Here is a 25,037-nt window from a genome sequence, read left to right as displayed (position 1 = left end):
TATGCCAATACAGCAGTGAAAACGCTGCTCACTGAATAACGAAATAAACAAGAAAAAGTTTTTAAAAATGATACCATCATCATGTCATTCTACATTCAATATCTGGACTAAATATTGAATAAATATACAACCTTACCGTTGGTTTTACATGTAGAGATGTCCCTTTTGAGACTGAGTGGTCATACATTGTCTTGGACAATCCCTTTGTGAAATATACGCGCATTTGTGATGCCTGGGTATCTTCTAAAATAGCTGTGCGTAATACCACACGTGTTGTTTACGGCATTGTCACCCTTTTTAGTACAGTCTGGCTTTGATTAATAAATCATTTAAGAGTATAAGCTTTCTAACAATGTATAACATGTCTAATTTTGCATTTGGAATAGCATTTTATAGGTCAGCATAACCGGAAATTTTTTTATCATTGTTTTATCATCATTCAATTACGCATGCTCTCTGTGGTAGCAGTAAAACAAAGACGCTGCTAACGAAACGTTGTCAAATATTTTTTGGAATTTCTTGGAAAATGCTATTATTATTGAGGACTTCTGAGCATACCTAAGCCATATGTTTGCTGATAGACCTAGCTGACATCGTTTTCTGGTGTAAGACAGGAGCGGATAGAACTATATCATTGATTTCCTGTCTCTGTCTCTATCTACTGACAACAGATAAGATTTCATCATTGCTATGTAAGTATTACTGCTCAAAATAATTTGGTTATACACGTTATTTTTGAAATTGAGTGTCTTTAAATAGGTTAGTGGTATTATATAATGTGGATACTTCACACTGTAATGTAAGCGTTAGTTAGTAGTGTAATAGTTTTTGTGAAGCATGCAACAGTGATGACGTGAGAGTTGGAGCATTGCCAAAACGTGGTGGACGGTTGAAAATTGTTTTCATGTCGTCCCATCCCCATACAAGAAAACATATGAGAGTGCAGAGTATAGAAATACATACAAGAGTTAATTATTACACATTTAGGTACTGTACCGCATTGTGTGACAATCTTTTTTCATTATTTTTTTAACCTGATAGCGATGTTCCATCTTAAAACTTCATAATTTATATGCTTTATAATGGACAAAAAGCATAATATTCATTTTTGGAGAGATTATGTTTCTGGACCCCTAGATATTTTAGGTCACTGTACTGATGGAAAGCTTGTAATTCCCACTTGAAAATGATGCAACAGTGAGTTTCTTGAGACAAAACAGTTGATTTGCAGTGAAATACATGAATATGTTGTGATTTACAGCAATGCATAATTTAGACATTTTGGATAGATTTGGAGACGCTGGGTACACTGCTTAGTTTTTGTTTCATAAATCTGTAGTAGTTCTACATATCCACCCTTAGATTTTATGAACTTGTGGTCAAGACGTTTTTGATCCAGCACATGTATAGTTTAACCTGTTGTATATATGCAATCTCTCAGTATTTCATTGCAAACTAAAAAAGTGCAAATTCATTTTTGATTTTTTGCCTAGACAATTGCATTTGTGGCACTTTATCTCTTCCAAAATTATGAATATAAAATAATCTGCGTTAGTATTGTAAATTGTACAAATGTCCTGCTGCATTTAAGCCATCTTTCAAGTCTCTGTGGTGTTCACTAACTTCATCTGGAGTTATAAGGCTTTAAATAGGGTACCCCATAAATGGGCAAGGATTGGCATGTGCGCTAAGGGGTTAAAATCATTATGGTGTAGGGTCTGGCCACCCTGGTCCAGAACACTGGGAGGGTGGGAAAGGCCTCTGGTGCCTTTGCCGGGTACTATGCCACCCCCTTCCTAAGGGCAGTGGGCTTGAGTGTGTTGGACCTCACCATACCGTATAGCTGGGACCCCCCCCCCCATGTCTATCAGGCCCTGAGGGACTTTGCTTTCATGGCGGGATTGCCTAGGGCTGGCTTGACCTCGTGGAGCTACAAAATTATCATGGCATACATAAGATCAAACCAAACAGCCACGCTCCCGAGGTCTGGGCCGGCCCGGTACCCGCAAGTCATCTGGGCAAATGTAACACACAAGTGTCTTACAAGCAAACAGAAAGACATTACCTGGATGACAGCTCATAGGTGTCTCCCCACTAGAACATTTATGTATCGCAGGCACTTAGCTCTAACTGAACGCAGCCCCCATGGCTGCACAGACTCAGAACACATTCACCACCTGTTCTGGGAGTGCTTCGTGGCTAGGTCTGGGGTCTTGTTTGTTCCTCTGTCTCCCTTGCTGCCGAGGTCCTCCCTGACTCCTGAGGGCGCCCTCTACGGTCCACCGGAGGGATGCAAGACAATCCAGCTCCTGCATCAGTGGAGGATCATCAACACCATAAAGCAGGTCCTGTGGGAGACGAGGAACATCAAGGTCTACCAAAAAACATCAGTAGACCTGGTCACTCTCAGGAGGAGGATCCAGAACCTCCTCCAGGACGGTGTTTTGGCGGACTACCATAAAAACAAGGACCTGGCGAGAGAGAAATGGGGGGTGGACCACTGGAAAGAACTGATAATATAGTCCACCCCCCTAGGAGGGGCACCCGCTCCTCAACCCCAAACTCGAGCGCATGCATTGTTTTTTAAAAAAAATTAATTAATGTGAAATTTTCTTAAAATAATTATTGTCTTTGTGATTGTTAGTATGAATATATGTATTATTGATTTGCAGACTAGGTATTTCTTTTTGAGTGTTTTCTTGGTTTGTAATCTTTGTGAATGTCTGCGTTTAAATTAGTTTTCTTTTCCTTTTGACTTTTAAAAGGAAATGCGTTTTAAATGTATATAAATGTTAAAAAAACAAAGACACATTAAGAAGACAGGAAGAAGCACTACAAGGGATTGATGACTTCACCCAGCATCTCTACGAAGAGCTCCGTGCCTTCCCCGCCCTGAAAGAGCATTTACCTGGGGAAGTGCTGAAGACCTGCTGGACCCTGCCAGGCCCTGGTAGACATGGGATCCACCATCTCCATTGTGCGCCCTGGGGTGCTACCTGAGACCAATGCCGGTGGAGCCATGACCTGTCCGCAGTAGTTCCAAAGTGGAGGTACTGCTGCTGGAAGTGAACAGCAAACGACCTGACATATTTAGTAGCGTCAGTAGTGGATATAAAAATTAAAAATAAAGAAAAAGATGCATGGGATACTATTACTCGTTCAGTGAACACTGTATCCGGAGAAGGTCGCACAACTGATGAAGTTAAAAAAAATGGTTTGATGTCAAATCTGAGGCAAAAAAAAATGCTGGTGGGAGTGGGCACAAGGAATTACGTGTTATGCATTCAAACGACAAAGCGCTTCTCCTCACATTAATAACACATTAAATCAACCGGCAGTAAACTGCATCGGAGAAACTAGGTGTTTCTACCCATCGCTGCACAAAAAAATTATTGCCAGTCATTTTGGTGTCACCCCCCTCTAATGGTGTCACCCTGTGCAGTCTGCACACCCCTAGTGACACCTCTGAATAAGTGTTCTCTTCTTCAACGTGTCCATGTGTTTAAAAATTGTTATCTAAGTGCTTAGTTTGCATTCAAAATTCAAAAAACATTTGCTTTTGCAGTATAGACCAAACATTGCATAATTGTAACCCCCGAAAATAAAAGGTCACTACAATGGTTTGATTTTTATAATTTATTTACAGATGCACTCCCGCTGAGGTAACCACCATCTGAGGCGGAACCTGGCACCTTAATGCTTTGTAAAATAATGAAAATAATTATTAAAAAATATTATAAATGATAAAAATATTATTGTAATTTAAATCATATAATATTATACAACTGTAGAATTGAAGAAAACGCAATAACCAATTATTTTGCACAAACATGTCAGCATTCAAATGTGCTCTTGAGTGTGCGTAGATTCTGTTCTTACCTAAGAACAAATCCCAAATAAGAAAACATTGGTGAATGTCAGAATCTTCGTGAAAACTGCGTAAGTGGGTTTTAAGAAGAAAATTCTTCTTAAGAACGGTTGGTGAATGAGGCCCATTATTATTCTTACTGGCTAAATTTAGGCCTTCCATTAAAAGTATTGATATCAAAATGACGCCAAGTTACTGTGCTAAAGTGTAGCATAGACAGCATAGAAATTAAAGAAGCTGTTTTCCAAAGCAATGCTAAGAGACATTGGGTAGCATTGCTTCTTTAATTTCTGTGAGGCAAGCCTATATTGTTTGTAGTACAGTAACTTGGCGTCATTTTGATATCAATACTTTTAATGCCAGGCCTGGATTTAGCCAGTTTGAATGAATGACCTATAGACGGTGCTTTGTTAGTGTGAGTAATTTTTGTATGTTGAAAATGTGTTTTTAATGAGATTCAACACATGTGAGCCAATTTACTATGAGGCCAATTATGCACACACAGACACAAAGTTTAATGGGAAGCTAGGTTCATATTTATTAATTGTCTCAACAAATATTCTCACTGGGGTTCACAGGGTACATAAAATTGCTAATCATTGAGTGCCAGATTAGCCGTGGCTACTTTTCTGTGTTCCATTAAACTAAAAATATTTGGCTACCTATAAAGTAGTTGCCTAGCTCTAGCCGTTATTCCAGAAACATTATTATACCGTTTTTGTTCAGAATGAAAATAAATGAAAAATAATTTGTTCCTAATCCCTGTAACTAAGTACTATGATTACTTACCTGTGTAAATGATAGTGACGGTTTTTGACCACTGCCCTTGAGTGGTTTTCTTCCTATTTGTCAAACCGCCAACAATTTGTTTGTTTGGGTGATTCAAGCTCTGAAAGGGGTGATGTGAGATATGGTGTCCCACAGGGATCTGTGCTCGGGCCTCTGTTGTTCAGCCTGTGTATGCTCCCCCTTTCTGCCATTATTGAGAAGTTACGCTGATGACACACAAATATACTGCTCACTTCCCATGAAACCAGAGATGGAAGTTGCTGCTTTGTCTCAGTGTCTCAGTGAAATCCAGGCATGGATGACAACAAACTACCTTAAACTTAACTCCAAAAAGACAGAAGTATTGCTGGTTGGCTCCAGGCACAACCTGACTAAGTCCCCATGTTTAGATGTGCCATTTGATGGCCATTCTTTTAAACCATCAAAAATCTGGGAGTCATAATGGATCCTGAGCTTTGCCTGGATGCCCACATTAACTCGGTAGTTAAGACATATTACTTCCACCTGCGCAATATTGTGAAATTGAGACCAATCCTGTCCAAGGAAGATTCCAAAATGCTGGTTTATGCCTTTATAATGTCTAGGCTTGATTATTGCAATGCTTTGTTTACTGGCCTACCAGACTCTACGTTACAGCGACTTCAGTTAGTACAAAATTCAGCAGCCAGAGTACTTACCCACACACGCCGCTCAGAGCATATCACTCCTGTTCTTAAATCATTGCATTGGCTCCCTGTTAAATCCAGGGTTGAATTTAAAGTGTTGCTAACTACTTACAAAGCACTGCATGGCTTTGGACCTTCATATTTGAAGGATTTGATTGAACCTTACGTTCCCTGTCGTACCCTGCGTTCAGCTACTGCTGAACTTTTAGTGGTTCCTCGTTGCCGATTGCACCATGCCTCTGGAATTCAATCCCAAGCCATATCAGAGGTGCAGCTACAATTGGTTCTTTTAAATCATAACTTAAAACTTACGTGTTCTCATGTGCGTATTCCTCTTAGTTTTGACTTCTTAGGTTATTTATTTACTTATTTATTTCTATTTTTTTATTGTAAAGTGCCCTGGGATGTACGCATGAACAGCGCTATATAAGAGCTTATTGTATTGTATTGTATTGTATTATTAGTGTGGTTGCCTTTGGCAAACACACTATTATTATTGCACATATTTATTAGTGTGGTTGCCTTTGCCTCCATAGCAACCGCCTAGCAACACCTTAGCAACCACCTAGAACACCATAGCAACTGCCTAGAACCCCATAGCAACCACCTAGCAACACCCTAGCAACCGCCCACAACTCCATAGCAACCACCGAGCAACACCCTAGCAACCGCCTGAAACTCCATAGCAACCACCTAACAACACCCTAGCAACCACATAGAATACCCTAGCAATGACCTAGCAACACCCTAGCAACCACCTAGCAACTGCCTAGAATTCCATAGCAACCACCTAACAACGCCCTAGCAACTGCCTAGTACCCCATAGCAACCACCTAGCAACACCCTAGCAACCACCTGGAACACCCTAGCAACCACCTAGAACTTCATAGCAACCAGATAGCAACACCCTAGTTAAAAGAGGCTACACCAACCTCTTCATAAAACTTGGTAAGTAATTTCTGCTTGATTTGGATTCTCCAGGCCTCAGGCATTGTTTGCCCGGACTGCTACTACTAACACTTCAGCTGCTGCTGCTAATGCTGCTATGGCTGCTGCTACTGCTTCTGCCACTGCCTCTCCTAATTACAAATCCATCTAGTGTGGCCTTGGGCCTTGTGGGTCTGGATTGTTGCTGCTGCTGTTGCTTCTGTTGCTGCTGCTACTGCTACTATCACCGCCCCCCCAACTGCTAACCATCTAGCCTGGCCTTGGACCCTGTTGGCCTGGATTGCTGCTTCTACTACTTCTGCCTCCCATATCTGCTAGCCATCTAGCAGTGCCCCTTGCTGTCCCCCCTCTCTAACCTCCTCCTCTGCCTAGCCATCTAGCTAGGTAGCTCTCTCATTTTTTTCTCCCTTACGTGCTAACCACCCAGCTTTTCTGTGGTCTGCTAGCATTTGGGTGAGTGCAAACTGTTTTCCACTGGAGTAAGGACTGCTGGCATTTGGGTGAGTGTAATTGTTTTTTTTTCTTCTTTCTCTGTTTTCAACTGGACTAACTATGGCTCCCCTCATACTGCTTTGCTTTTTATTTTAGCATTTTTCACATTGTTTTCTTTACCTATTATGCCTGAAAATGAACTTTATGACCATGCTTGTTTATCCAGCGGTGAAACAGACAATGTTCGTTCACACGACAGAGACACTGTTTCTTTAATGGTAGTAAGGACTTTTGGGTTAATGCCAAACATGAACTCTATCATTCTGCCACTGTTGTCATGTTTTATTATGAGATTGCTTCACAAAATTATTTTGTTGCCATCCAATGTGCATACAACTGTCTCAAAAAAAGATCTCAAATCCTGAAGTTCTAGTGATTACTGAAACCTGGTTGCGTAAGTCTATTCCCTACTCTGGTGTAAACTTATCTGGTTACAATCTGTTTCGACAGGATAGGTCATCTAAAGGTGGGGGGGTGGCAATCTTTACCAAAGAACACTTTCAGTGCACTATAGCCTTGGCTAAGTCCATTCCTAAACAGTTTGATTTACTTGTCCTTAACATCAAGCTGTCCAACAGCTTTTCTCTGTCAGTGACTGGCTGTTATCGCCCTCCAACAGCACCAGCATGTACCCTAGCGGCCTTAAGCAGTGCCCTGAGCTTGTCCTTTCCACTTGTTGATGATGTTGCGTTGTTTCCTTCTGTTCTTCTTTTTGGGCCTATTAAAAACTTGTCCATTTTGTTTTTTTGTTTTCCTTCCGTTCTGCTTTACAAATGGAACTGCACGCATTTAATTTTGCCACTTGACACAGTATCAATATTAATTTTACGCATGCGCTAAAAATAGGTCTAATCATTCGATGGTTACATTACATTACATTCATTTGGCAGACGCTTTTATCCAAAGCGACGTACAAAAGTGCATTTTCATGATCGTAGACAACTGCTGAACACGGGTTCAGTAAGGTACAATTACTTATTTTGTACAGCTATTTCTAGCCGAGAACAATGAACACTATCCTGGTCTAACATCTGCAAAGCCAACTAGGCAGAAGAATAAGCTACAGTATTAGGACAAATACAAATTACCAAGAAGTGCAGGGATGGGGCAACATGTAACAAGTGACAGGAAAAAGGTTTTTTTTTTTTTTTTTTTAATACAGCGTGGTGGTGGTTAGTCTAGGTATAGTTTGAAGAGATGAGTCTTCAGGCCACGGCGGAAGATGGATAGTGAGGGGGAGGTTCGGAGAGGGACGGGGAGTTCGTTCCACCACTGGGGAGCTAGGGTGGAGAAGCTCTGTGATCCCTTTGGGCGGGTGGGAGGGGTTACAAGACTCCCTGCTGCCGCAGAGCGGAGTGGTCGAGCAGGCACATAGAATTGAGTCATGTCCTGCAAGTAGATGGGGGCTGTCCTGTTGGCGGCAGTGTAGGCAAGGGTCAGGGCTTTGAATCGGATCCTGGCAGCGACTGGTAGCCAGTGAAGTGATCGCAGCAGAGGAGTGACGTGGGAGAATTTGGGGAGGTTGTAGATGAGTCGGGCAGCGGCATTCTGAATCATCTGTAGTGGCTGTATGGCACAAGCTGGCAGGTTTGCAAGGAGAGAGTTGCAGTAATCAAGGCGAGAGGTCACCATAGCCTGGACGAGCAGCTGGGTGGAGTGCGTCGTCAGGTATGGTCGAATCCTCCTGATGTTGTACAGGAGGAATCTGCAGGACCGTGATGTTGCCTTGATGTGCTCCTTGAGGTCCAGTTGGTCATCCAGGACCACCCCCAAGCTCTTGGCAGAGTGAGAGGCAGTCACTGTGGTGCCATCAACCGTGATTGAGAGTTCACGAAGCAAGGAGGTCTTGTACGGGAAGAAGAGCAGCTCAGTTTTGTTGAGGTTGAGCTTCAGATGGTGGCTGGCCATCCAGGTGGAGATGTCAGCCAGGCAGGAAGAGATCTTATCATTGACCTGTGTGGCCGAGGGGGGGAAAGAAAAGAAGAGTTGTGTGTCATCTGCATAACAATGATAGGAAAAGCCATGTGAATTAATGACTGAACCAAGAGATCTGGTGTATAAGGAGAACAGCAGAGGACCCAGTACAGATCCCTGCGGCACTCCCGTAACAAGTGGATGAGAAGCAGAGGCAGACCCCTTCCAGGTGACCTGGTAGGTCCTATCTGCAAGATAGGAAGCGAACCAAGACAGGGCAGTCCCGGCAATTCCCATCCCAGCCAAGGTGGAGAGGAGTATTTTATGGTTGACCGTGTCAAAAGCTGCAGACAGGTCAAGAAGGATCAGGACAGAGGAGAGGCGTGAGGCTCTTGCAGTGGCAAGTGCCTCCGTCACAGCTAGGAGTACAGTCTCTGTTGAGTGCCCGGATCGGAAGCCAGACTGGTGAGGGTCTAGCAGGTTGTTCTGATGGAGAAAAGAGGTTAATTGTTTAAGAACTGCTCGTTCAAGGGTTTTGGACAGAAAGGGTAGAAGGGATACGGGTCGATAATTTGTTACATCGGAGGGGTCTAATGTGGGTTTTTTGAGTAGTGGGGTAACACGAGCCATCTTAAAATCGGAGGGAACATGACCAGAGGAGAGAGAGGAATTAACAATGGAAGACCGATAGGGAAGGAGCTCGCTGGAGATGGATTGGAGAACTTTAGATGGGATGGGGTCAAGTGGGCAGGTGGTTGCGCGATGAGAGGTGATGAGTTGTAATACATCGGAGTCCTCCAGCATTTCAAAGGAGGTCAGTGTGGCTGTTTGTCCCGGGGGGTTGGGGGGCTCACTGGATGGGCGAAGGAGTTCCGGATTGTAGCCACCTTTCCTTCAAAGGCGGCCAGAAAGTCATCTGCGGAGAGGGAAGAGGGAGGTGGGGGTGGAGGAGGAATGAGGAGGGAAGAGAAGGTGGAAAATAGTTTACGTGGATTAGAGACACATGCACTGATCTTGGATTGGAAAAAAGAGGCTTTCGCAGACGTGAGGGCAGATGTGAAAGTCGCCAGCAGGGTATGGTATGCGGTCAGGTCATCAGAGGATCGGGATTTTTTCCACTTCCTCTCTGCAGCCCGCAGTGATGTTCTGCTGGAGCGTAGTGACTCGATGGTGGTCAGTATTGACCATTGATGTCATTTTCCCACCGTTCTCCTTCTCATTGATAATGAAAATATACCCATTCATCAAATTAGATGGGAAAATAATTTTATGACTTTATGTATATATTTAAATAAAACTTTTTTCTATCAGTCCCAATTCTTTTGCACCCCCCCCGTGCATCCCTGGCGCCCACTAAGGGGGGCGCACCCCACAGTTTGGGAAACACTGCCATAGCCCTTTAGGCTCTAAAGCAGTGTTGCCAAATTTAAAAACAGTGAACCTGCCCAGAAAGAAAATTATAGATATATGTACACAAACACACACAGAGACGTTATACTTATTTTCTCCTGATGAACATGAATGTGCTCCTGCATTACGCAAGATCGGGAACAGCAAACACTTGTACACACGCTCGCTTAAGCACACAAACAGCAAGTTTAGTTCATAAACCATAGTTCATAGCTAGAAACATAGGCTACATGTTTCTAGCTCATTACAAAGTTTTCAAACTTTTGTAGCACAAACCAAAGACAGGCCAGTGAACAACACCAAGGCCTTTCATCTTTTCCATGGTCGATAGGCTGTCATGCGTTCTAGAGTTGAGAGATAACCACCAACTTGATGACAAATGCATCTATTTTTATTTAATTTTGTTTCTCTAACTGTTTCACCACCAGCTAGCTCTCTTTGCATGCACACACAACAATGTTTACAGGATAATGTTAAGCATCTGATTGGCAACTAATCTGCTGTATTGCTAACAGTTGACAAAAACTTGATTTAATCACTCTGCTAACCCCAGTTAACAGACTAGACATGTAGCTTACCTTCGAGCAAATGCACATGAACTCTAGAGGTCGGACTCACAGCTTCCTGTTGGTGACTTCCTGTTTGTTACGAGTGTTTGAGAAAGTTTGTTACAGGATTGTATTGCTTTCAAGTGTATATTTGATATTATTTTGGGCTTTTTGTTCAAACAAACCCCCATATTGCAAGTAAGTTGAAAGGTGAAGAGGACTGATACCGTGAGCACCGTGTTTATTTGGCTAATTCCACCTAATCAGCCAGATAAAACGTAAGTAATTTACGAGGTCTAATGGCTGTTTTCTGCCCTCCGATATCCCCTCTTTCTCAACCTCTCTCTCCCTCTTGGGCTGTCTCCTGCTCTGTGTGCGATATGTTTAGTTACTCTTTCTCCACCGTTAACGATAGTTTTACCTGTGATAAGTGTAGGTTAAATGCTAGGCTGATGGAGAAGATTGCTGAATTGGAAACTCGCATCCGTACCTTACATGAAATTCCAGATAGTGAGAAGTTTATAGAATCCTTCTTGGTTCCGGATGCACCGGCTAGTCTGTCTACAGTTAGCACCCCAGCTGAGCCTTTGCAGCAAGGCGGGTGAATTACAGTTCGGGAATGTAGTCGAAAATTTAAGCCACCAGTGCTCCAACATCCTATTCACGTTTAAAACAGGTTCTCCTCCCGCAGCAACACACCAGCTGTGAAACCTGTTGAAAAAACTCGTAATTGGCGACTCTATTTTAAGAAACGTGAATTTAGCGACTCCAGCGACCATAGTACAATGCATTCCCGGGGCTAGAGCGACCGACATCGAGGCAAACTTAAAAGTGCTGGCTAAGGCTAAACGTTTTCTAAAATTGTTATTCATGTCGGCGCTAACGATATCCGGTTGAAGCAATTGGAAATCACCAAAGATGATTTTAAATCCGTGTGTGAATTGGCGAAACAGATGTCTGGGTCAGTTACTTGCTCTGGCCCCATTCCCTCTCGGCGTGGTGACGAAAGTGTGGGGAAGAACAGGACCCAGCCTGGGCCAGAAGAGCTGGGTGTTCTCCTCACACTGTTGAATACTTCTTCAAAATATACACTTCACAGAGTCTGATGCAACTGGATTTATTGCAGGTAATTCAAAGATAACATGCAAGAACCCGGGCTGATCTGCACATATCAATACAAACTGTCTCAAAGCATTCCACAAGACACTTCACAGAAAACACATAAGACGCACACACACACACACAGACAAGGCACACACACACAGACAGACAAGGCACACACACACAGACATACAAGACATACAAGACATACAAGACACACTCCACTCCCCTGGGGCCGAACACTCCCTTTTATCCTATCTTAGCTCCTCCTGTTGTGGAGCTCAAGCTTGGACCGTCCCTCATGCTTACATCATTTTACTTTACTCTTTTCCCACACATCATTGTTTCTCATTTTTCAGACACCATTATTTCCCAATTCTCGGACACCATTATTTATCAGCCCCTTCCTTCCTTATTTTTTAAAAATGATAGTGCTCGTCTCCCACTTGAATCTCCCTCCCCCTTCTATCATAAATCACATATTCTGACAACACATTTCCCGGAAAAGGCAGAAGCTTCTGTTAGTTCCACAGATATGCTTGTATACAGCTTAATTAGCAGGGCAGAAATTATGCGTGTATTACATGTTTGTTCTAATCGCACCTATTTTAGTATGAAGCGCTTCCCTGCTGCCGGTTGTTAATCTTATGGCTAAGGTCGACCTTGGTCCACCTGCATCCTTCCTCTTTTGCTAGCCGGATGATACGTCAGGGAGGAGACAGCTGGTGCTCATTAATACATTCCTTTCCCATATACACTGGGCCTGTGCTCTCTAACTACATATCTTTCCCAATGCAATGGGCTTGTGTTTTTTGAGTACATCTATATTTATTTCCCACAAACTCTACAGCAGATTGACATCACTAAAGCGCTGGTTGTCTGTTTGGTGCCCTGAAAATGGTGTTGGCTTTATAGACCACTGGAATACTTTCTGGGGGAGGCCTGGTCTTTTGAAAAGAGATGGTATTCATCCCTTGTGGGGTGCCACTCTTATCTCTAGTAATTTATCATATAGTCTTAGAAATTCCATTTCCTGACACACCAGAACCAAGGCCAGGCAGCAGACCTACTGTCTTACACAGATTTCTGCTTGTTTCCAAAAACTGCTGCCCAGGTTACATGCTATTGAGATAGTGTCTGTCCCTCGACCAAAATTAAGCCTTGCTAAGAAGCCCATTAGGGGTGTTTGTATGGCTAATCTGCAAAAAATCAGACCTTGTCATTCTACTAATAATGCAGCTGACCAAACTCAGCTAAAACTCAGCTAAAAATTGGATTAATTAATATCAGATCACTAGCCCCTAAGGCAAATCTTGTAAATGAATTCATTACTGATCACCAAGTTGAAATCTTATGTGTAACTGAAACTTAGCTTAAGGCTGATGAATATATTGCCTTAAATGAATCCACCCCTCCTGGCTACAGGTATACTCACATTCCCCATCTGACGGGTCGTGGCGGTGGTGTTGCTGCTGAATATAATTCTAATCTTTTTGCTACTTTGAAATCCGGCTTCAAGTGTAACTTTTTTGAAGTGCTTGTTCTCAGTTTTGCACATCCGGACAAAAAAGCAATTGTATACAGGCCACCAGGGCCATACAGTGGTTTTTTTTACTTGAGTTTGCTGATTTCCTTTCCAGCCTGGTTGTTAATTCAGATCAAGTAGTAATTGTAGGGGACTTCAATATTCACATGGATAGTGAAGGCGATCCTCTCAGATCAGCATTCTTGTCTATCATTGAATCTATTGGCTTCGATCAACATATACATCAGTCCACACATTCTCATAACCATACTCTTGATCTGGTCTTAACTTATGATACAGAAATAGCAAATATAGCAGTTATGCCTAATAACCCCATGCTATCTGACCATTATTTAATTTCTTTCCAACTTTCACAAGTCTGTCATGTGTCACCAGATCCTTCATTCTACCTTAGCCGTAACCTTTCCTTCAGGACTGCAAATGCTTTTATTAATGAGCTCCCATGCTCATTTGTGTACTGTGGGGATTTTCTTGGCTCCCGCCCAAACGCATCCAAAAATTCAAGCACAAGCTCAATTGATCAGCTGACGGACAACGTAAATTACGTACTTTCCAGAACCCTGGATACTATCGCACCTCTTAAGAAGAGGAAAGTCCGCTATAAGAAATTAGCACCCTGGTACAATGGCCATACTCGTGCTCACAAACAAGCCTCACACCAACTTGAGCGCAAATGGCGTTCCACTAAATTGCAGGTATTCCTCCAGGACTGGAAAGACAGTCTACTAAGTTATAAACATGCCCTCTCCACAGCACATTCCTCATACTTCTTTACCTTAATAGATGAACATAGAAACAACCCTAGGCACCTGTTTAACACTGTTGCCAGGCTGACCAAGAATCAAGTTGATCTATGTGTCTCAATATCATTTAGTAGCAATGACTTTATGAATTTCTTTGATGACAAAATTATAAAAATCAGGGACAAGATTCAAAGTTCTCCTACCAATCCTCATATAGGGTCTGCCCTTCCATCCGCTCAACGCATGGACGCAGAATCTTCAGAAAGACGGGCGGCCTATCTAAACTCTTTTGCTCCAATAGACCTCGTGGAGTTTAATGCCATAGTTAATTCCTCAAAATCTTCTACTTGTCTTCTAGACCCTATCCCTACGAAGCTTTTCAAGGAGCTACTACCAGTGATTGGAACACCAATGTTACATATTGTCAATGCGTCTTTAGCATCTGGACACATACCACAGACTCTTAAACTTGCAGTCATCAAGCCCCTTCTTAAGAAGGCCAAGAAGAACTTGGATGTGAATGACCTATCTCGAACCTCCCGTTCCTTTCTAAAATACTAGAAAAGGCCATTTCAATACAACTTGGTTCATTTTTACACTCCAATCATATATTGGAAGTTTTTCAATCTGGTTTTAGACCCTCTCACAGCACTGAAACAGCCCTGGTCAAAGTACTCAATGACCTACCCCTCGCTTCAGACAATGGCTGCCTCTCTGTACTTGTGCTTTTAGACTTAAAGGAGTACCATGGTGATTTTCACACTTTCTTGGTTTTATGTGCTATTTGCACAAGAGGCATTGAAGAAACACAATGAGTAAAGTATTAAATATGTCCGTTCTGTATTTTTGGAGAAATATGCGTTTTAAATTTATCGTCCTATTTTCAACCGGTTGAGAAAGTTGTCAACTTGGTGCGTCACGAACACAGTAACCACTCCCATTTCCACGCCCCGTAAACCCATGGATAACTCGAGACCCACAGTTTGCGCCGCTGGCTTACAGGCAAGACAATGCAATATTTGACTAACGTTAGGTTCACTTAAATTAGAGTGCCTTTTAAGGACTATTAGATTATTTCTGGTTATATTCATTTAGCTAGCTAACGTTAGTTAGCTAGGTAGTTTGCTTTCATAAGGCAATGTTATCGATAACGTTAGCTAGCTAGTTTGCTTTTATGAGGACGTTATAGTTGTGCTTTTATCTTAACTTGGCTAGCTAGATAGCAAAAATTATAATTGGATATAAGTCAACGTCCTTACCTTAGCTATCTATCGATACTTGATATACTACTAAGCTAGCTAGCTTGTGAAAAGTCTCCCAAAAAGAGCACGTATCATGGGGGTAGCTATGGTAACGGGGCACGGTCTGTCAATCATAGCTAACTGACAGTTCTCATTACCACGCCCAGACGGTTCGGGTGAACTTTTATAGTGGGAAATTTAGGCTTAGAAAAATACGTTTTAAAGTACATTGAAATGACTGAATAATAAAAAAAAAAATGCACATTTGTTTTGTTGTTGCCTAAAGACAACTGGGAAGTGTCACGTTCAACCACCATGTTACTCCTTTTAGTGCAGCATTTGACGCAGTTGATCACCTCATCCTTCTGGATAGGCATGAAAATCTTGTAGGCCTTGTGAACAGGCACTCTCTTCGATTCAGATCTTACCTATCAGACCGATATCAATTTGTGCATTTTAATAATGATTCCTCTTATAAATCCAGGGTTACCACAAGGATCTGTGCTTGGGCCTTTGCTCTTCTCTCTTTATATGCTCCCCCTGGGACAAGTTATTCGCAAACATGGCATTAATTTCCACTGCTATGTAGATGACACCCAGTTGTATCTATCAGTTAAACCTGATGAAGTTGTCCAGCTGTCAAAGATCAAAGCCTGTCTTATAGACATAAAGGAATGGATGACCAACCATTTTCTCTTGCTTAACTCCGATAAGACCGAGATAATGGTAGTGGGGCCCAAGTCCCTCAGATGCAAACTATCGGACTATATGCTTAACATTGATGGAATATCCATTACTTCAAGTGCTGTAATCAAAGATCTTGGTGTTACCTTTGATCCAGATCTTGCATTTGATATACATATTAAAAACATCTCTAGGGTTGCTTTTTATCACTTGAGAAATATCTCAAAAATTCTGAAAATACTGTCCTTACATGATGCAGAAAAGCTAGTTCATGCTTTTGTTACTTCAGCATTAGATTACTGCAATGCTCTTTTGTCTGGATGTGCAAATTCCTCTCTGAAAGGGCTCTAGCTAATTAAAAATGCAGCAGCTCGTATTCTCACTAGAACAAGGAGATTCGAACACATCAGCCCAGTGCTAGCATCGCTTCACTGGCTGCCAATTAAATTCCGAATAGACTATAAGATACTACTTCTTACTTTTAAAGCCTTACATGGGCTTGCCCCTTTGTACTTAAATGATTTACTTATTCCTTATATTCCCTCACGAACGCTTCGTTTGCAGGCCTCCTTGTTATTCCTAGAATAGCTAAAAGTACCATAGGTGGTAGAGCCTTCTCCTATCATGCTCCCCTCCTGTGGAACAAGTTGCCTGCCCATGTTTGAGGAGCAGACACTATCACCTTATTTAAAGCTACACTTTTTAGTCTCTCCTATATTTGAGGGGCAGGAGTGGGTGGCGGGCATAGCTATAGAGTCTCTGGTGGACTGAGCGGTTAGTGCTGTCACTGGATCATAATTGGTAGTGCTGTGTTAAGCTGAACCGGTCATGGTCTGGTGATGACTGTCTCAAGCCTGCCCTCATGGCTGCGCTGGCCCCTGCCTCTGTTTCCCTTAGCTATGTTGCTATAGCCTTATTCTGCCGGGGTTTTCCTTATTGCACACAGGCACCTCTGTCTCTTCTGCTCTGCTTGCTAATATACCTTTTGAACCCCCTAACAATGTTTTTTTTTGTCTCTCTCTCATTTTCCTCGGCTCAGTCTAGCCCAAGCTTGCTGAGCACCCCGCCCTGGCCTGGAGCTCCAGCCCTAGACCAGCTAGACCAGCTGGGCACCCCTGCCTCCTGCCACTATTGACTTTCCATAACAAACCAGTGCCTGCCCGCGGCAGATGGGTTCCCCCTCTGAGTCCGGTTCTGCTCAAGGTTTCTTCCTGTTATCAGTCAAGGAGTTTTTCCTTGCCACTGTTGCCCTTGGCTTACTCTTTGGGGGCTGGTTCTCTGTAAAGCTGCTTTGTGACAAAGTTCCTTTGTTAAAAGCACTATACAAATAAAAAAAAAAAAAAAAATGTGTCACATAGTTTTATCCACAGCAGACGCTTTTCCATGTTTGTCTTCGGCTGGGGAATAGAATAAAAAGAAACCCCTTCCCCCTCCAAATGTTCAGGATAACGTTTTGCAAGTTCCCCAACAGCAGCTTTTAACCACCTACACAACTTGTAACTTGTACCGAGCTAAAGTTTTTTTCACTATCATCTAGACTATACTATTACAGACAGTGTCTGAGCTCAATGTCTGAGGAAGTAGTACATAGCAACCATTTTTAAGCAGGGATGGTAAAGCTGCAGTGATAATAATTAATTTGCCAAAGGACAATTGACAGGCTTCAGGTAGAATTCCAACCGAGAAATAGGCGGAGAAAGATTTTTTTTTTTTTAGAAAACCCACCAAATATAACAAACAGGTCAAAAATAACTGCACTCGAGACTAGAGCCCGACCGATATATCGGCCATTATTTGACTTTTTTGACGACATCGGGATCAGCAGTTATGCAGCCGATGTGTCCCGATTTTTAAATAAGTATAATAAACCAAAAAAAAAACATTGATTATTTATCTGTACTTGTCTGTTCGAACGTTGTAATTGCTATTTACTATAATTATCCAGTAGAGGGAGCTCTAATACAAGTGTGAACTGCAGCAGCTGACGCGCTACTTCTCTAATAAGACGTTTGTCACTCGTGCCTCATCCAATATTCTCCACTGCAAGACTTGTCTGCACAGATTCGATTGCCGCAATAAAGGTATGTATATTTACTGAAAGTTTTTAATTAAATGCGTTTATATGACCACTATGTTTATCAATCCTCATTATCAAGCGAACGAGCTAGCTAACATATTTGGTTCACTTTAGCAAGCTAGCTGGCTAGCAAGCATTTATGAAGTGGCAGTGAGCACATAAGCAGCGTAGGATCTACATTTCCAGAGGACATCGCTGTATTCTCAAATAAATAACCTGCCAAAATAAAATGGTGATTGAATGCATCACAAATTTGTTTTTTTATCTGAGATAATGATATTAGCTACTATATGATGCTGTGTGAATAGCCAACGCGCTATTGCAAGCGAGTGTGTCATCTAGTCACGTGTCATCGTAGTGAGCTAACCAGACAGTAAAAACGCAGATAAAACACTTCTAACGTGGATCATTTTAAGCCATGTTATCTAGCTTTGTCGTAATAACATGAGAGAAGGATCGCTGTTGGAGAAGTGAATCAACCAACAGTTAGCGCGGGTAACCTGCACGAGAGCGCGTTGTAGTTTTTTGTCACGTATATCATCCCATCAATTTAATTTCATCTAACGTTACACTTGATTCACTCATTAGCTCCGCTAGATAATGTCTTACTCTTTGAGATCATGTAGTAGAAATGAAATAAGAAAATATAATTCATTTAACTTACTGAGAATGTATAATAAGAAATAATGAGGCTGTGTCAATAGCTAATGCGTTATTGCAAGCGAGTGTGTCATCTAGTCACGCGTCAGAGCGCATTGTAGTTATTTTCACCACCGAATTCTTATGGACAGGGAAGCTCGCTAGATAAAGTCTTACTCTTTGAGATCATGTAGTATGAATAAAATAAGAAAATATAATTAATTTACTGAGAATAGATACTAAGAAATAATAACAATAATAATATTCATAAAAATACATGTTTGAAACTGGAAAACGTTTTTTTTTTTAATTCATTTTTTATAGATGGCTGGAAAAGAAAGGAGTAAAAGCAAGGTGTGGAGTTATTTTGATTTCACACACTTAAAGATGGTGTATATATATATATATATATTTAATTTAATATCATCTTTTATATTTTTTATCTAAAAAGTTTTGTGTGTGTTTATTTTTATTTGTATTTGTTTGCTTATAAGTTAGGCTAAATGTTCTTAAATATTGAAATTTTAGTAAAATATAAGTTTTTCAAATTGATTTGAAAATGTTGCACTTTTTGACAAAATATCGGTCAAAACATCAGTAATCGGTGGGCTAGGACTCTCCAAAATCGGGATCGGCATCGGACACAAAAATCTGGCATTGGTTGGTCTCTAGAAATTAGTGTGCGCATGCAGGTGAACATGGCGTTCGGGCTCACAATTCTTAGCTGCTAGAATAAACTTTCCTTCTGGAATATTCTCAGTTGGAAGATGTGGGTGGTTGCAAAAGGATTTCTTTCTTCTTGTTCGTCGGAGTGGTGCGATGGCCTTTTTGAATGGCGGCTTCTCGCTCCTTCTTCGTCACAAACTTTGACTTTGATTGCAATCTTGATTAACTTTATTCGTATTTGAACTATTTCTATTGCTTGCTGGACATTAAGACTCGTAATTTGGGGGTTTTGGGGTATTTTGTCACGTTTATAAATGTATATTTTGGTGTTAATCTAACGTCGGCTTTTGTGTAGACTAAAGTTGAATGAGACGTGATTAATTGATTAGCCTGCTTCAGTACACCGTGGGGCTATATTATCGTCTCCGATTGTTTCGTTATTATACATATTATTGTTATATTGCCAAGAAAGGAAGTGTATGATTTTCAGTTTGTGGCTTTAATTAGTAGCCTCTGCCCAGTCTTCCGGCAGTGTCAGTAGGCTAGCCTGGTATCCTACTACCAAGTTGTACCTAATAAAGTGGCCGGTGAGTGTATATAATTACCGACATCCAAGTAGATTGTATGCCTATACAAATCAGCTACCTATCACCTGGTAGCGCGATTCCTAAATCCCGTAACACCCTCCTCCCCTCGCTTTTTTCGCCCTTCCAGGGCTGAACGAACTTTGGTCCGAAATGTTCAACTGATCCCCAAGACAACAACAAAGGAACTATTGAAAGAGTTGGAGGCACCAGGTACCAAGGTATCGACAGCCACCATTAAGAGAATCCTACATCGCCATGGCCTGAAAGGCTGTCATGCAAGGAAAAAGCCCCTACTCCAAGACCTGCATAAAAAGCCAGAATGAAGTTTTCAGGTGATCACCAGGACGAAGATGAGGGGCAAGGAACACAGGGGAAACTTAACAACTACAAGAGACGCGACACACAACAAAACTGCAGAAGCACACGTAAAACGGATATCTACACTTTTAACACACAAAAGCATGCTAACTACACCTAGCTACACACAGCTATACACAGCAAGTATTTACACGGCGCCAGCGATGGCAATCGTAGCTAACTGCCTAGCTAGCTACCAATCATAGCTAGCTGCCTAGCTAGCTACCCCAGGGTCGCCACAGTATTTAGAGCCTTTTTAAAAATAATAATTAGGGGAAAATGTATGTGCTTTATAATGAACAAAAGGCATTTTAGTCATTTTCAGAGAGGTTTTGGTACCCCCAGATATCTTAAGACCCCTATACTGATGATAGTAAATCCCACTTGAAAATGATGCAAAGTGTTTTAAACATTTGAGTCAAAACATCTGATTCGTAGTGAAATACACTTGTGGTCCAGGACATGTATGGTTTTACCCGTTTTACAAATGTGGCTCTCAGCATTTCAGTTCAAACTAAAAGAGAACAATTTTTACCAAGATAATTGCATTTATGGCACTGTATTTCTACCTAAATTATGAATATACACTACCGTTCAAAAGCATAGAACAAATAAACAATTGGAGATTTAAAAAAAATCATGGAATCGTTCTGTTTAACGCAATTTATTCCAATTTTTTGACTCATCAAAGTTGCCACCTTTTGCAGATATAACACCTGAACACACTCGTGGCATTCGTTCTGCAATGGAAATAAAATATTGTTCGTAAAGATCTTCCCAACACTGTTGCAGAAGTTCCCACAAATGTGTTGCACTTGTAGGTTGCTTTGCTTTCACCCTTATGTCCAGTTCAACCCAAACCAGCTTGATGGAGTTTAAGTCCAGAGACTATGCTGGCTATTCCATTATTTGAAGCCTACGGTCTTGTTCTTTTCTTTTAAGGTAGTTCTGACATAGCCTGGAGGTATGTTCTGGGTCATTTTCTTGCTGTAGGATGAACCCCAGGCCAACTAGGCATTGACTAGAGGGTGTTGCATGGCACTGCAAAATGCGGTGGCAGCCCATTTGGTTCAGGGTGCGTCACTCTGTGCAAGTCACCAATTCTGGATCCAGCAAAAGAGCCCCGGACCATCACGCTTCCTCCTACCTTTCACCTACTCGACGGCATACAAAAACCCTGCGTGATGAAACAAAGATTGCAAATTTTGATTCATCGGTCCATAAGACCTTCTTCCAGTCTTCAGTAGTCCACTGCTGGTGCTTCAGGGCCCAGGCAAGCCTCTTTTTCTTATTTAGCCATTTTAGTAATGACTTTCATACTGCCACTCGACCTATCAAACCTGCAGCTTGAAGTCTTCTCTTCACAGTTGAAACGGAGTCTAGCTTACTTCAACCAGTGTTAAGCTGTTGTCCTGTGAGCCGCCTATCACACAAGCTGTTGACTCTCAGAAACTTGTTTTCTAATATCTGTTGTGGCTTTGGGTCTGCCAGACCTCTTCCTGTCAGAGTTTCCTCCAGTTTCCAAGTGCCTTTTGGTGGTGTAGGAAACTGTACTCACTGACACCATGACTTGCTTTGCAATTTCTCAAAAGGAAAGACCTACACTTTTAAGGGTTACAATGGTCTGTCTGTCTTTCTTAGTTAATTGCCTTTTTCTCGCCATTATGATAGCAATATACTACTTCCTGCAGTGCAATATTGTCCAAATAATGCTTTGGAGGGTGTAGTAATACAGTCCGTTCCAACACTGATTTTATACAGCCAGAGGGTTTTGTAAGTAATCAACAGAAGTTGAGACACCTGTATAAACTGTTTGCACCTACTTTCAAGGCTTAATTTACTTCCATTGCTGCAGAAAAGCTGTACGTTGTTAACCCATTACTTGTTCCCTGAAAAAGGCCTTTTTTTTATAACTCTGATATTTACATTATTTTTCAGTTTTTGGTAACCTAAACTTTTTTTAAAAAACCTCTGGTGGTTTACCACTTACCTTTGTACCATTTCAGTTCATTCACTGGACTTCAACTGCTAAAATTTCAATAAAACTGGAAAAATGGAGGTGTTCTAAAACTTCTGACCAGTGGTGTAAATTAATGAAATTAAGTTAGTACTGTAAATGGTAGAAGTATCTTGCTTCATTTAAGCCATTCCAAGTCTCTGTGATGCTCATATCTAGAGTTAGAATGCCTTATATAGAACACTACATAAATGGGCGAGCATTGGCCATATTTAGCATCTGTGTGAAGCGGTTAAAATGAATACATTTCCTTGACTGTAATAGTGCCACCATGTGGCTGAATAGCATATTCATATTTTCAAGGAAAGGAAAGTAACTAACATTACAAAGAGAACAGGGTTCAAGCAGATTCCCGAATAATATATTAATTTTACATTTAAAAAAAAAAATGTAAATACAATGTCAACTACAAATCCCCAATGCACTTGGTACATATTAAAGACATGTACCCATGTCCATCAGACAAGACAAACTTCAATCTAGAAAAAGACTGCTTACACCCATAGTACAGTTAAGTTTTCCTTACACATTTATTGTAATTTAATAACATTATATACAGAATTAAAACACAAATATATACAGATGTGAAGGCAAGGCCGTCTGTATTCCAGTTTGTCGACTAGAGGGTAACGTGGGTTCCTCTAGGCTCATGTCCAGGATTAATGCTCAACCCACCTCAAACTAAATCCAGGGGATACAGAAACATAATATAATAAGTGGAAACCTGTGTTCCTTTAAACCAGTGCACCTTTGAAACTAAGAGCTGTGTATGCATACTCAATGTAACGTTCTATAAAAATGAAAGAGAAAATAGTATCAAGGAGAAAAAAATAAACTGCTAAAGAAAATATTTTAAATAACCTTTTATAAATCAAGGCATTGATAATAGAAGTAATTTTAAATTAACCAGGAGGTTATAAACACAAAAATGTAGCCACCAAGCACATAACTGATGTCTCTGACTTTTCCATCTGAGCTAGTAATTGGGTGAAATCTGATCATAGAAGAACAGAATTGTCCTTCAACTGTAACCATGTTCTGATGTTGATTTTATTGCGAGTGAGTGTGTGGAAAAAACTCCAAACATTAACACCACTGCCATTATGCTCTCAAACCTGTTTTTCCCTTGCGCCAACTGAGTAAAGTAAAGGTCCCACCATAGGATACTCTTATGTTACCTTCCAATAAATTACAGAAAATATTCAAATAAATTACCAAATTTATTTGTTTTTAACCAATTTGTTTTAGTAAAAAATAAAAAACCAACGCTCAAATTCAGCACACAGCACACAAAACCCAAATAGTTCTGCAAAATATGTTCACACATACAAATTACAAATAATCTTCGGATCAAGAACTGAGTGAATAACATAACATTCAATAACATTTGAATAAGTGAACATGCTATACGAAATACAATTTAAATGTCCTGATGCTACAAGAGGACGTCCCAGCACTTCACTGCCTGGACCCTTAAGACCCATGTTTGCTTCTATTAAATGCAGCCTGGGTCAAAACTTTAATTAATTTTTAAGGAGCAAAGAGGCAATAAGTGTGTGAATCGGGGAAGGGAATAACCAAAAGTTAAAAACCGAAGGCCCACAGTGCCTGAGGACCCCAGATGCAGTGTGCTCTAGGTGGGGTGTGGTGAGTAGGCCATGGCCATGGGCTCATATGTAGATAGGGTGGTACTGCTTGTGGGTCAGCTTCTTCCTGCAGGTGGGACAGGCATGAGACTTGGCCAGTGAATCACGGAGGCACTGGCTGCAGAACAGGTGGCCACATCTGGTGGAGACCACTAGCCTCCCACTTCCCACAATCTGTGGAACAAGAGCAGTTATTATCTTAATGAGGTTTAATAATACACTTTATTTATAGCGCACTTCACATAGCAAGTGCTTTTGGCAAGAAAGTGCTCTGCAGTTGGCTCAATGGGCAGCTCTAATATCCTGGCTACTCAAGTTAATTAATTAATTAATTAATGGTAGGTCCATCCCAGCTTTACACTGTGTTCCAATCACTCAGGAGACCACATATTAGCAGGTGCATCCAACCAACCATGATGAAGAAATTCAGCTGAAAACACCATCCGACAGCACTTAAATCATTCAGCAGTGCTTTGAAAACTACAGTACATAGCATAAATGAGTACACCCCCTCTGAAACCTAACACATCCAGCTATCTCTCTTTACACATAAGACATATATGATGTAATGTTCAAGCAACTCTGGTTTATCAGTTACCAATGAAACGTGTCAATACAAACGGGAAAATATGATTTTCTTATTAAAATGATAAAAGGCCATGTTGCAAAAATAAGTACACCCTGCTGAAAGTTACAAAATAAAACTTGAAATGTTTTCTGGTGCTAGTTAAGGGCAATTGATCAGAAGATGAGTCTGTTGAACCATTACACTCAAACAGGTGTAACTGATTGACAATTAAGAGTGATACTTAACCCACTGAATCACTATCAGACTTAATGCTGACAACAGTGGCACCACATGGGAGAAAATTGTCTGGAGACTTGAGAAAGAAAATTACCTCATTGCACAAAAGTGGACAAGGGTACAACAGCAAATCACTGTTATTAAGCCAGAACAGTAGCAAAAGTGATACAGAAATTCAAAAAGAATGGACTAGGGACAAGCTCCCTGAAACATTCAGGCTGCTGCGGTAAGCTTTCACCTTGTGATTAGGGATTTTTGAGAAAAGTGCAGGAGCATCTTAAAGCAAGTGCCTCA

General features: G+C 41.2%; 1 protein-coding gene and 1 pseudogene across 4 annotated transcripts in view; one reads left to right on the top strand and one right to left on the bottom strand.

Annotated features, from left to right (window-relative positions):
* LOC135258588 (uncharacterized) overlaps window positions 1-25,037 on the top strand; it is a 179,126-nt pseudogene that overhangs the window by 14,791 nt on the left and 139,298 nt on the right.
* The window catches only part of rnf4 (ring finger protein 4), a 63,307-nt gene continuing 61,068 nt past the window's right edge, over window positions 22,799-25,037 (bottom strand). For all 4 annotated transcript variants that reach the window (XM_064341987.1, XM_064341986.1, XM_064341990.1 and 1 more), the window contains one exon: window positions 22,799-24,112. In XM_064341987.1, the coding sequence (XP_064198057.1) occupies window positions 24,042-24,112 (71 nt within the window). In that variant the 3' untranslated portion in view covers window positions 22,799-24,041. The remainder of the gene's footprint in view (window positions 24,113-25,037) is intronic.

The sequence above is a fragment of the Anguilla rostrata genome, chromosome 7, assembly GCF_018555375.3.
Source record: "Anguilla rostrata isolate EN2019 chromosome 7, ASM1855537v3, whole genome shotgun sequence".
Classification (NCBI taxonomy): Eukaryota; Metazoa; Chordata; class Actinopteri; order Anguilliformes; family Anguillidae; genus Anguilla; species Anguilla rostrata.
This window is presented reverse-complemented; position numbering and strand designations above follow the sequence as displayed.